This window comes from Artemia franciscana, unplaced genomic scaffold, assembly GCF_032884065.1.
Source record: "Artemia franciscana unplaced genomic scaffold, ASM3288406v1 Scaffold_1089, whole genome shotgun sequence".
Classification (NCBI taxonomy): domain Eukaryota; kingdom Metazoa; phylum Arthropoda; class Branchiopoda; order Anostraca; family Artemiidae; genus Artemia; species Artemia franciscana.
In genome coordinates this window covers 23,568-37,423 of record NW_027062738.1, presented here as the reverse complement: position 1 = coordinate 37,423, position 13,856 = coordinate 23,568, and the positions used below count along the sequence as shown (strand labels likewise).

The 13,856-nt window shown below is 35.5% G+C and overlaps 1 protein-coding gene across 4 annotated transcripts in view; it reads left to right on the top strand.

Moving 5' to 3' along the window:
* Positions 1-7,026, top strand: part of LOC136042317 (uncharacterized) — a 108,866-nt gene extending 101,840 nt beyond the window's left edge. For all 4 annotated transcript variants that reach the window (XM_065727268.1, XM_065727269.1, XM_065727266.1 and 1 more), the window contains one exon: positions 5,520-7,026. In XM_065727268.1, the coding sequence (XP_065583340.1) occupies positions 5,520-6,754 (1,235 nt within the window). In that variant the 3' untranslated portion in view covers positions 6,755-7,026. The remainder of the gene's footprint in view (positions 1-5,519) is intronic.
* The last annotated feature ends 6,830 nt before the right edge of the window (positions 7,027-13,856 follow it).

Below are 13,856 nucleotides of genomic sequence, written 5' to 3'. Positions count from 1 at the left end.
CCCCAAACATATCCAATCCAAATTTTAAGATAGGCATTTTGTTCAACGTAATTGAAAGGTCCAGAAATTATGACTTTGAAAATGACAATCCCCCCTCCCCCCCCCCCAAAGTCCTCAGGAAGAAGGTTTTAAGTTATGCCCTGGGGGCATATAAGTTTTATATAGAAAGGATGATCGTATACACTTCAGAAAATACTACATATAAATAATACTACTTCTGTGACTACTATTAAAACAACGCCTAAGGGCAGGAAGGTGACATTTTCAAGACATTTAGAGGGGAAGACTAATTGAATGAGAGCACTCTCTCTGTATGAAGGTTGTCAAAAGGATGTAACAGCAATATCTTAGAAACAGTTTGGTGCGTGAAGTTGAAACTAACAGGGGTTGTTGTGAGGGATATTGAACATCCTAATGCTGCTGCTTCTACTCATACTACTGCGGATGTTGCTAGCTACTACTGCTACTAAATCTATGGCTACTAAAATTGGTACTACAGCTACTATTCATACTATTGCTATTAAAACTAAGGCTATGAAGGTGAAAAATGTAGGATATATAGAATTTGTATGGAACTAAATCGAAACGCACTATGCTCACATAGGCTGTCAAGCGGACGCATCAAAAATGCTTCAGTAGTGATTCATGGTATTTATTAAGCTGCAACTTTCAGCATGTGTTGAAGGAGTTATTAAGAAAACCAAAGGTGCTATGTGCATACTGCTACTAATGCTGCGTCAACTATTGCTACTGCACAAACTAAGGGTTGCAAGGTGAAGTTTTTAAGAAATAATTGGGCGGATTTTGAACTAAATCAAAATAAACTATGAGCATGTGGACTTTCAAAAAGGCGACAAAGCAATATCTGAAGAACAATTTATATTAGTAATATAGACCTTTAAGGGTAAGCTGTGGTGGATTTTGAACTAGCCAGAAGGCCCTCTATATACACTTTTATTACTACCACTGCTGTCAATGTAACTAATGCCGATAAAGGTATTAATATGAAACTTTTAGGGAACGCTTATGAGTTTCAATTAAAAGACAACACTGTATGCATGCAGGTTTTCAGAACGGCATATAAGCAATATCATAGGCAGCACCACTTTATAATAGCTAGAAATATCATTGAAACTTTTAAAGGAACTAATTCAATTCAATATTAAAAGTTCTGGTGCCCGTTTTAAGAGTAAAACGAAATTGGAGGATAAACAGCTCTTCTCTCAAGCCCATTCATTTTCCAAACGCATCCAGTCAAACTTTTAAGGCAGCTATTTTGTTGAGCATAGTAGAACGGTCCAGCAACTTTGTTTTTAGGTATATAAGGCATGTCAACCCCCCCCCTCCACAATTATGCAATTGGCCCATTATACTTTAAAACTAAAAGTTGCTTTAAAATAAATTGAAAGGCATTGTATTTATGGTTGCCAATAAGACACATCAGTAATATATTGACAACGACTGAGGGTGTTAAGTTGAAACATTTGGGGATATCACTATTACTACTTCTGCTCTTACTACTTAAATAAATTAAAAGAGTGTAAGTGTATCCAGATTGTCAAATATCTTAGATAGAATCTTTTGGGGATGATTTTAAGTTTATTTCTTAGGTAAACTTCAGAAACTATAAAATTTAGTTAAAAAATACTGTTTGTGTCAGGATTAAAAATTGTTGTAAAAGTTTCTCCAACATAAAATAGCAACCCATACTATGGATTCTTATAGAATTAAATAAAAAAAAAGTTTTTTAACTGAAAGTAAGGAGCGACATTAAAACTTAAAACGAACAGAAATTACCCCGTATATGAAAGGGGTTGCTCCTGCTTCAACGCGTTGCTCTTTGCACTAAAGTTTGGCTCTTTCTCTCAACTCTACTTTTTAAAAGAGCAAAACCTCTAGCGTAAAGAGCAGGGCGTTGAAGAAGGATATCATAAGGTTTGTTACCACGAACTGTTTGAAAAAGCTAAAAAGATATAAAATATTATTTTTTACATGAAAAAGGCAAGCTCAATAAAAAATAAACAGAAATTAATTAAATGAACATTTTCCGCAAAACAAGTTTTTCAAAGAAAAGTAAAGATCTTCATCAAGTTAAGAATGAAAAAAATAAAGTCAAATAATCTTCGAAGCATAAAACTACCACACATCACTATCAATAAATAAATGAATTTCAAAACGAACAGAAATTACAATAAATAGCCGAAACAAACTAAAACGAGTAAAAATTAACATGATTAGGGCTGATAACCCCCATACCTTCTCAAGACCAGAATACAATTTGCGCTATGCTGAAAACAAAGTACGATTGAAATATTTTCACTTTCCTTACTTTCATAAATAAAAAATTCATAAAAAATAAATTAAAAAAAAATAATTGGCTTGAAATTAATAAGCATTAATAAAGCAAGAAGATAAATATACGGTTAGTTAAAATTTTCAGAAAACCAAGCTAAATGCGAAATTTGAAATTTGGGGAGAAATATATATTGAAGTTAATAAAAGGTAGTCATTCAAATATTATTAGAGCACTGAAAAAGGTATAGGGGTATTCAAAAATTTTCAAAAATGTTGAAAAATCCAATTTTACGATAACATTTGATAAATTGGCTTGAAATGTATACTTTTCAAAATATTAAGAGGACAGATATAGGTTAAGAAGTATATAACAATTTTAGAAAATATGGTAAAATCCAAGTTTAGGAGCATTTTGAAAAATTGCCTTGATATCAATAAAAAGTTTTTCAATATTAAAAGTTATTAAAATATTAAAGCAATATTAAAGTAATATTAAAAGTTTTTTTTCAATATTAGTTAAGGACGTTAGAAGGTACAGAGTCTAACGTTATTTTCAAAGAAAAAGGAAAACGTTAAAGCTATGAATGTAATTTGGGGGAAAATAGGGTTAATATTAATAGATAGGAAGTGTTTTAATTATTATTGAGGGACACAGGAAGGTATGGGTTTGTATCTAAATTTCAGAAAATGTAAAAAAGATCAGAGTTAGGAGACTAATTTATGTAAATTAGGGTTGAAATTGATAACAAGGAAGGGCTTTAAATGCTACAAAAGGGCATAGGAAGTTGTACTATAGGAAGGTATAAATATCCAAAAATTTGGATAAATTCAAGCTCGGAAGTGCCATGTATAAAATGTTGGCCAAAAATCAATAAAAAGGAAGGCTTTTAAATATTATTGGGATGTAAACGACATAAAATTTACAAAAAAAAAAAAAAATACGAAACAAAAGGTTTTAAACATTATTGAGGGACGGTGGAAGCCATAGGGAACCACTTCAAACTTCAATGTGTATGATCTTAAATTTAGGGAATTAATTACAAAGGAATAAAAAATATTTTAATTTGTGGGCATGGGGACTCCTAAGGTGGGGCCACCAAAATTGATGCTAAAATCAGGGTATTAACTTTATATTTGTATGAAACTTGCATCCATTTGCACTATTGAACTCAAATGTAATGTGAAATATAGGCGAAAAATGCTATATAGACGAAACCCCTGCCATAGGGCCAAGAAAAATATGTATATAAAACCTTTTCTGAATCACTTCAAACTTCAAACAATGTAAATTCAGCTTAGAGGAACAATTTGAAAATAAATAAAAAATAGTTACAGTTGGTGATTATTGGGTTTCTCGAAGATGGACCTTCAAATATCTTTATTCGGTTTATCTTGTAATTTAGAACTCTAAATAGCAACCTTTGTTTATTCATTACGCAGACTGTAAAACATAGCTCATATAAAGTAAAGTTTGGTGATAAAAATGACAGACCAATTATTCAATTATGCACCAATTATAAAACAATTGGTGGTAAACAATGGGCAAATTTTATAACTTGAAAACCTTTCTCTTGGGGCTATGTTTGGAGGGGTGTCATTTTATACCTAAATGCATTGAGCCTTTCAACTATGATGAATCTAACCATGGATGTATCCTCTATATAATTCAATCTCGGTGAAAATCTACTCCAGACAATTACTCTTAACCACTCCAAACGTAAAATTGAGACGGAAAAGAGAATTAAGACATATGAAAAGAGTTTTGTACAAGAATTCTAGCAAATTTCCACAGTTTATAATTTCCCTCACAAGTTCACTTCCAGGAAACTTCCCTCCCAATGGAAGATTCCCCTGTGGAAAAATCACCAGTAGAAAATGTGTCCCCCCATTTTGAAAATGTATGCATGCATCCAAATAACAGATACTATGCGTAAACAATGGGCAAATTTTATAACTTAAAGACCTATCTCTTGGGTCTGTGGGTGGAGGGGGGTCATGTTATACCTAAATGCATTGAGCCTTTCATCTATGATGAAGAAATGGCAATCTCAAAATTATGATCGGACGATTTGGGAAAAAATTTAGTTGCCGTACAATTTTTGATCACTTAAAAAGGACACTAGAACTTTTAATTTGTTTTCGAATGAGCCCTCTTCTGATTTTCTAAGATCGTTTTTCTTGCAAAAAATGCAAAATTCCGCATTTTTGAAGATAGGAACTTGAAACCTAAACAGTTCTCTTATACGTTGAATCTAATAGCGTGATTTTCATTGAGATCACTTGACTGTTAGGGGCTGTTTCTTCCTTTTTTTGAAAATCAGGAAAATCTTCTCAGGGTCTTAACCGTTGATGGGTAAAACTAAACTTAATGAAATGTATATATTTGAAATCAGCATAAAAACCAATTCTTTTAATTTATCTATGTATCAAAATTCTTCTTAAAAAACCTGTTTTTAGAGTTTCAGTTACTATTGAGCCGGGACGCTCCTTAATTACAGTTCGCTAACATGAACTTTATGAACCACAATTTTGTCAGTTTTTTCTTTTGGTTGTTATTACGTATATGAGGGAGTTACCCCCTCCGCACTACCTCGCTCTTTATGCTTAAATTATTATGAATTTGTAAAAGGCCTATTATTTCAGTTAAATGGTCCTTATGTGTCAGAAGTCATTCTTAGATACTTGGAACAAAAAGTAAAACATTAGCGTAAAGAGTGCGGTATTTCAAAGGGGGCAACCTCCTCCTATACTTAGTAATTTCTGTTCGTTTTAAGTTTTAATATTGTTCCTTGTGTTTTTTTTTTATTATTTAATAGCAACCACAAGCCGAAAACATACAATATCATTGGTTTACTATCACATATAAATCATGGTCAAGAAGGTGCTTAATATTATATGAAATGCAAAGATTGGCAGAACTATCATACTAATAAGTCCTTAGGAAAATAAAGACAGGGTATATAAATACTAGACATCTCATTTTGTGTATTTTGTTCTTGAAGAGGAATATAATGTGTTTTTTTTTTTTGTTAAATAAACATTTATTTGAATTGGTAAGCTTGTCATTTTACTGGTAATTTCAAAAAAACGGCACAAAGCTTTACAAATGCATTGCAATTCCAGGAATTGTTAGTCGCAAACTTTGAACATAAAAATCATAAATAAACATAAGAAAAAGCAACTGAACAAATAAATACATTTATATATGCATGTTTTCTTTTCAGAAGCACGAAAACGTCAGTTAGAAACGTACCAAGAAATTGCCCACCAAAAGGCACTTGAGTATAGAAATGAGACAACAAGGTTTAAAGTATCCGGTTTGGATCCCTCGTCCTCTGTCTTTGTAGATGTTAGAGACAAAGTTCTTAAGTACTTCCAACCTGCTCATAGCTGGCACCCTGAGGTTACATCAGTCCAAGAGGTTTTTAATGCGAATTTACTCGAAGCTTTTTACTTATGTCAAACCAATTTATTTGAACCTTCAACTTCACGTGAGAAATTTCACGGTACAAACACCGAAGCTTGTGAGAATATTATTACTAATGGCTTCCGACTACCGCGCAACGATGGCCAACAAAGAATGTTCGGCTTTGGTATTTACTTTGCCACTGATTCTAGTAAGAGTGCGCAACAAATCTATACAAAAGGGTCAAATATACTTATATTATGCGACGTTCTACTTGGAAAAGAAATGAAGGTTTCAACTCCTCAATATACAATGAATTATAATACTATTAAAAGTTTAGGTTATGACTCATTGTTTGCTCCTCGTGACACAAAAAGTGCTGGTGGAGTTTTATTTGATGAATTCGTCATCTACGACCCACGTCAAGCATATCCTAGATATATTATCAATTTCAAAGCTACTCAAATGGGAGTCCCTCTTGGAAGTATACTATCAGCAAAGTTTCAGAAACATGAAATTTACCCAAGTAGATACTTTAATCCATCAAATGAGCTGGACTATCACTTTCGTGTAGCTGAGGCACAGTTTCGACGCTTGTGTCAAAATAGAGATGTGATAAAAGTAACTTATGTGAGAAACCCAGCATTAGAATCACAATTTTTGGAAACCTCAAAACAGTTTGCTGCGAAATATGGAGCTGGTGCAGAAGAAGCCAATCCAATATTGGCATTTCATGGTACTCCAATTGAAAAAAATATTGAGTCAATCCTCAAGAATAATTTTCAACGCTCTTACATTAAGCGAACAGCTTATGGCCATGGACATTATTTTTCAGAATTCCCTGAAACAGCTTTAGGATATGCTGGTAGTGTGAAAGCTCTGATACTCTGTAAGATATTAGCAGGGAGATCACTGGATGTTACTGGTACCACCCTTCTAACGAATGGATACGACTCACTCCGTGTTAAAAAGGATGCCTTTGGAAGAGGAACAATGATTATCATCGACAACGAAAAACAGATATTACCTCAATATGTAGTTCACATAAATTAAATGCTGTGATAAGAAAAATATGTGCAAAAAACACGAAACGGAAAGTAATTTAAAGCAGAATAAAAATGGATTAATCACCAGGAACTGCTGTTATGTTTTTTTTGAGATGACAGATTAACTTATATATTTTTAATCTAATTTTGGTAGTTATTTTGGAAGTGTTTAGGTCAAAATTCCATCAATTTTAAATGATATCCTTATCTTTGGTTTTATCGTACTATTTCCATTGTCCTGCCTGCAACTAAAAATACTAATAAAATATATTATACTAATACTCGTCTCATTATAATTTTATAGAACTATCGTCTAAATACTTTTTTGTCGACTGTCACAGATAGCAATTTGAAAGTCACAAGAGGACTGAAAACCTTACATTCTAGTTGTATTATAAAACTAGCTGTTGGGGTAGCACTTCGTGCCACCCCAACACCAAGTTGGTGGGGGTGCTTCACGCCCCCCAAGCCCCCCCCCCCACACGTGTAAGTCGTTACGCGCCATATTAGTTAAGCGCCATTGTAGTTGTGTCTCTATGTCCCACCTGTGAATATAGATATATATATATATCATGAAAAGAAAAATCCCCAATGCTACAGCACAAACACAAAAAAAAAAAAAAAAAAAAAAAAAGAGACAGAAGGAGAAAAGGAAGACTGTTTTCCTAAATTAGTGATTAATATAGACCAGCACTTGAATGAGGCCATAACATTTATATATCCCCCTGTGTCCCCCGGCATCCCCGTTGGCGCGCCCCCCCAAAACCTAGTTGGTGAGGGCACTTAACGCCCCCCAAGCCCCCCCGCGCGCGTAAGTCGTTACGCGCCATATTAGTTACGCGCCATTGTAGTTGTGTCCCTTTGTCCCACCTGTGAATATAGATATATATATATATATATATATATATATATATATATATATATATATATATATATATATATATATATATATATATATATATGTTTTTAACTACGTAAGACTTGCGAATATACAACATTCTTTGCTGTCCCATTGTCTGTGCATATAAATAGATTGTCAGGTTTACCGACTCTTGAACATGCATCATATAATGGTCCATGGGAAAACAATCCGTATTCAGATCTATACCTCATGATTCTAATGATTGCCCTTGAGCTTTGTTGATGGTGATTGCTAATCGACCATTCCCTGTGTCGCCGTCGTCATTTATATATCTTCCTGTGCCCCCCGGCGTCTCCGTTGTAGTTGTGTCCCTGTGTCCCGGTCGTCATTTATATTCCCTGTGTCCTGGTCGTCATTTGTATCCCGGTGTCCCAGTCTGTCATTCCCTGTGTCCCGGTCGTCATTTGTATCCCGGTGTCCCGGTCTGTATATACATTCGTTTTTGAAATGGTATATGATGAAAGAAATTTTTGTATTTTTCCCCTTTTTTTCTTTTTAGTTTTTTTTTTAGTTTTTACTTTTTTTTAGTTTTTTTAGTTTTTTTCTTTTTTCTTTTTATTTTTTTTTTTAGTTTTGTTTTTCTCCTTTATTTTTTTTTTCTTTTTTTCTTTTTTTTTCTTTTTTAGTTTTTTAGCTTTTCTAGTTTTTTTATTAGTTTTAGTTTTTTTTTCTTTTTATTTTTTTTATAGTTTTTACATTTTCTTTAGTTTTTTCAGTTTTTTTTTTACTTATGTCCTGGTCATCATTTATACTCCCTGTGTCCCGGTCGTAATTTGTGTCCCGGTGCTTTGTTGATGGTGATTGCTAATCGAACATTCCTTGTGTCCCGGTCGCTTTCTCTTTGAGTTTCCCGGTCGTCATTTATATTCCCTACTAGCTTCGCGCCCCCCAAGCCCCCCCGCGCGCGTAAGTCGTTACGCGCCATATTAGTTACGCGCCATTGTAGTTGTGTCCCTGTGTCCCACCTGTGAATATAGATAGATTTATATATGTGTTTCAAACTACGTAAAAATTGCGAATATACAACATTCTTGGCTTTCCCATTGTCTATGCATATACAAAGCCGTATGTACTAATAATGACGTCATATGCAAACGCTCTTTTTACAAACAAACAAACATGCATACACACAACTTGTTTTTATATAGATAGATAGATAGATAGATACAATACAAATTAACTGCGTAAAACTTGGGAATATACAACATTCTTCGCTGTCCAATTGTCGCTGCATATAAATAGATTGTCAGGTTTACTGACCCTCGAACATGCAACGTACAATCGTCCATGGGAAAAACAATCAGTATTAAGATCTATACCACATTTTTCTAATGATTGACCTTGAGCTTTGTTAATGGTGATTGCAAATGCTAATCGAATTGGGAATTGCAATCTTTTAAATTGAAAAGGCAGATCCGTTGGAATCATTTGAATGCGAGGAATAAGAACAGCCTCACCCTCAAAAGGCCCTGTCAAGATTGTGGCCTCTATTAAGTTTTCCATTGTTTTTTACGGCAACTCGCGTGCCATTGCAAAGCTTTGTTGGGTTGATATTTCTTAAAAGTATTATTGGTACGCCTATTTTTAGTTGTAGCACGTGTGGTGGAGACCCTGAAAGATCCACGGAATTTAAAAATTCAGATGGATAATTAACCGCTTCATTTGGTTCCAAAACTGTGTCGACTGACTTGTAAAGGACTGCCTGGTCTCGAATCTTGGTCAAAACAATATTGTTGATTTCGTGGACGTCTATATTTTTGGGTGCGAGAATCGCTCTTTCTCTTAGCCATTTATTATTTTTATAATTGTTTAGAATATTCGGAAATACTTTTTACCCTGTTTTCGACGTTCAAATACTTTATTTTTAGTATTCCACGTGTAATACGAAGGCACTTCAGTATACAGCAGTTTTTTTGCAAAAGAATCATTTTTTCAAAGCGAAAAGAAAGCGGTTAACTTTTATCCGGTGGATTCAGGGCTCTTTGTTGCACGTTGGTTTCCGAGAAATAAACACGTTAACCATTCTGTAAATGTACCGCTAAGTGAACAACAGCTGGACTACGATCATGTATTGGAAATAAAGGAATTCGCCAAACAGCTTCATTACTGCTAATGTATCTTCCAGCCTGATATTGTACGATTTCGTCGATATCTTTGATTTCGGGCTGCAAGCCAAAAACTGCCATGTCACTGCCTTTGTTGACGTATTTACATATGTATTTGATTGCCTTTACGGAGTTACAGTATTCAACGTTTATGTGTGCATTAAATTTTTTTGATAATAATGGGGAATATGGAACAACCCACTGGTTATCTACTTCGATGGTGGTACCATTACGCTTCTTTATTATTGCTGTTTTACCCCCATCTTCAGTAGATCTTCTTCTATATTGTGGGTAACCATCATTGCCAGTAATTGTGTTGGATACTAAAAGTTGAGGATATTGCTTTGTGCACCTTCCTTTGGCCATGCATGGTGAATTTTCGTTCAGTGCACCCGCAAGGTCTATGTATCATATTTTTTACAATAATATCATGTAACCCCTTATCAACATTTTCATCAGATATTTTAGAGGAAATCACATCATCAATTTCGTTCGAAGTAATTTTTTATGTAGCCAGATTAGTATATGTGCGTGTGGCAAACCTCATTTTTGCCATTCCACTGAGTACATCCAGCATCGCACTGACCCAAACACTTCAAGTTTTACTATGTAGTTTATCAGTGATTTCAAATTTTGCCGGAAGACACGGGCCGTAATGTCATGTCTATGAACCGCCGATTGTCCTTGAAGTAAAAGCTGCAGTATCTCGTCCCAAGATTGATTACATGTAAATGTAATAAAAAAATCTGGACGACCATAGAGACGAACATACGCAATAGCATCTTTAGCATATTCATGCATATGACGGGGACTGCCAGCATAAGACGAAGGTAAAATTGTTAATCTTCCAACGTTTGTGGTATTACCGTCATTTATAACTGCATCTCGCAAATGAATGTATTGTTCAGAGCGGAGCTTGGTCTGATTCAGGCGGATATATAGCAAACGTTCTGATTCAATTTTAGCATACATATCAACGACGAATTGGTGAAACAATTCACGGCATTTTAAAATATAATTTTCTTCATCCTGCCGAATCATTAGTCTATAGGAATAATAATGCATTGCGCTGCATTTCTTATTCATTTCTTTGTTAGTGGCTGGATTCATCAATTTAATATTAAAGGTATAGCCGTCGGCTCCATCCCAAAAAATGATAGGATATTGTAGGGCATCGTAGCATCGATGAGTTTCAGCAATTGTTAACAACTGAGCGTTTCGCTTATGAAGAATAATATCTCGAGATAAAAACTGATCACCGACCATAACGATGGCCACTTCGTCGATAGTTGGAGCATTGTATCTACGCACATGTTGGCCAGGAGGCGTTTTGTCAGCGGAAATAACAATTTTATGTGTATCAGTAGGCATCAAATCGATGGCTGTTTTGAACAGACGCACTAAATTATTATTTTCGTGGAAAAGATGTTGCGATTGGGAAACGATTGTCCTTTCAACGTTGGGAGACATTTCGCAACGTGCATTCAATTCAGAATTTCTATCACTGATGAAGTACAATTATAAAAATTTATGATTCTCGCCTGAGAATGGTAGAAGGGACCCTGCTCTGTGATAAATTTGCCCTTTTACTTTGAAAGTAGACATAAATTGATCTGGATTTTCGATTTGGGCTCCTAACGACGTCATTTGGAAACATGAGTTGTATTTTCTGATTTGTGACAAAAAACGCTTAGATTCTGACGTAGTTACAGTAAGGAAAGTCTTCAATGGCTCTGGTGGTGCAGCCAATAGAGGAAGTTTAACTTTTATAGAGGAAGGCCTTGCAATAGGGACAAATTTTAGACATTGTCCCGATTTGAACACATCTACTCAAGCTATAATCATCGACTGGGCTGTACCTGAATGCCAGGCGATAACTTTCAGGTTGCTCTGATTCCTCGGCACGCTTTCTTTTCTTACTTTCTCTATCAGCAGCAAGCCTGATTTCTTGCTGTTCTTGTGATTCCTCGGCACGCCTTTTTTTTCAATTTCTCTTTTAGCAGCAAGTCTGGTTTCATGGTGCTCTGGTAGTGCCTCGGCATACTTTTTGTTCTTTCTTTCTCTATCAGCCTCAAGCCTGTTTCCTTGCTGTTCATTTGATTCCTCGGCACGCTTTCTTTTCTGACTTTCTCTATCAGCAGCAAGTTTTTTGGCATATACTCTTTGAGCATCTTCCTCGGCTGTTGCCATTGTAAGTTCATCAGTCATTTTAAAGTTAAACATTAATAGATTTCTACGTGAACGCATGTCTTACATATCTTTAATGACGTCACCGTCATAACAAAAATGACGACAACTAACTTCATGACGTCAGTCAACACACAAACATGACGTCACCTGACAGACACATCCACAGACAACTTATCTATCTATATATATATATAAATAAGTTGTCTGTCTCTGTGTCTGTCTGTCAGGTGACGTCATGTTTCTGTGTCGACTGACGTTATGAAGGTTGTTGTCGTCATTTTTGCTATGACGGTGACGTCATTAAAGATATTTAATCATGAAGTTAGTTGTCGTCATTTTTGCTATGACAGTGACGTCATTAAAGATATTTAAGACATATATGTTCACGTAGAAATCTATTAATGTTTAAGTTTAAAATGACTGATGAACTTACAATGGCAAAAGCCAATGAAGATGCTCAAAGAGTCTATGCCAAAAAACTTGCTGCTGATAGAGAAAGTCAGAAAAGAAAGCGTGCCAAGGAATCAAAAGAACAGCAAGGAAACAGGCTTGAGGCTGATAGAGAAAGAAAGAACAGAAAGCGTGCCGAGGAATCAAAAGAACAGCAAGGAAACAGGCTTGAGGCTGATAGAGAAAGAAAGAAAAAAAGCGTGCCAAGGAACTACCAGAGCAACGCGAAAGCAGACTTGCTGCTAAAAGAGAAAGTGAAAAAAGAAGGCGTGCCAAGGAATCACAAGAACAGCAAGAAATCAGGCTTGCTGCTGATAGAGAAAGTAAGAAAAGAAAGCGTGCCGAGGAATCACAAGAACAGCAAGAAATCAGGCTTGCTGTTGATAGAGAAAGTAAGAAAAGAAAGCGTGCCGAGGAATCAGAGCAACCTGAAAGTTATCGCCTGGCATTCAGGTACAGCCCAGTCGATGATTATAGCTTGAGTAGATGTGTTCAAATCGGGACAATGTCTAAAATTTGTCCCTATTGCAAGGCCTTGAAATTCAATGGTGAAACAATGGGAATGTGTTGCGCCTCAGGAAAAGTTAAACTTCCTCTATTGGCTGTACCACCAGAGCCATTGAAGACTTTCCTTACTGGAACTACGTCAGAATCTAAGCGTTTTTTGTCAAAAATCAGAAAATACAACTCATGTTTCCAAATGACGTCGTTTGGAGCCCAAATCGAAAATCCAGATCAATTTATGTCTACTTTCAAAGTAAAAGGGCAAATTTATCATAGAGCAGGGTCTTTTGAGGGTAAGGCTGTTCTTATTCCTCGCATTCCCATGATTCCAACGGATCTGCCTTTTCAATTTAAAAGATTGCAATTCCCAATTCGATTAGCATTTGCAATCACCATTAACAAAGCTCAAGGTCAATCATTAGAAAAATGTGGTATAGATCTTAATACTGATTGTTTTTCCCATGGACAATTGTACGTTGCATGTTCGAGGGTCGGTAAACCTGACAATCTATTTATATGCAGCGACAATTGGACAGCGAAGAATGTTGTATATTCGCAAGTTTTACGCAGTTAATTTGTATTGTATCTATCTATCTATCTATCTATATAAAAACGAGTTGTGTGTATGCATGTTTGTTTGATTGTAAAAAGAGCGTTTTCGTATGACGTCATTATTAGTACATACGGCTTTGTATACGCACAGACAATGGGAAAGCCAAGAATGTTGTATATTCGCAATTTTTACGTAGTTTGAAACACATTTATAAATCTATCTATATTCACAGGTGGGACACAGGGACACAACTACAATGGCGCGTAACTAATATGGCGTGTAACGACTTACGCGCGCGGGGGGGGGGGGGGCTTGGGGGGGCGCGAAGCGCCACTTTTGTCATTTTTGTCCCGATGTCCCGGTCTGTAATTTCGTCAGTCGAAAA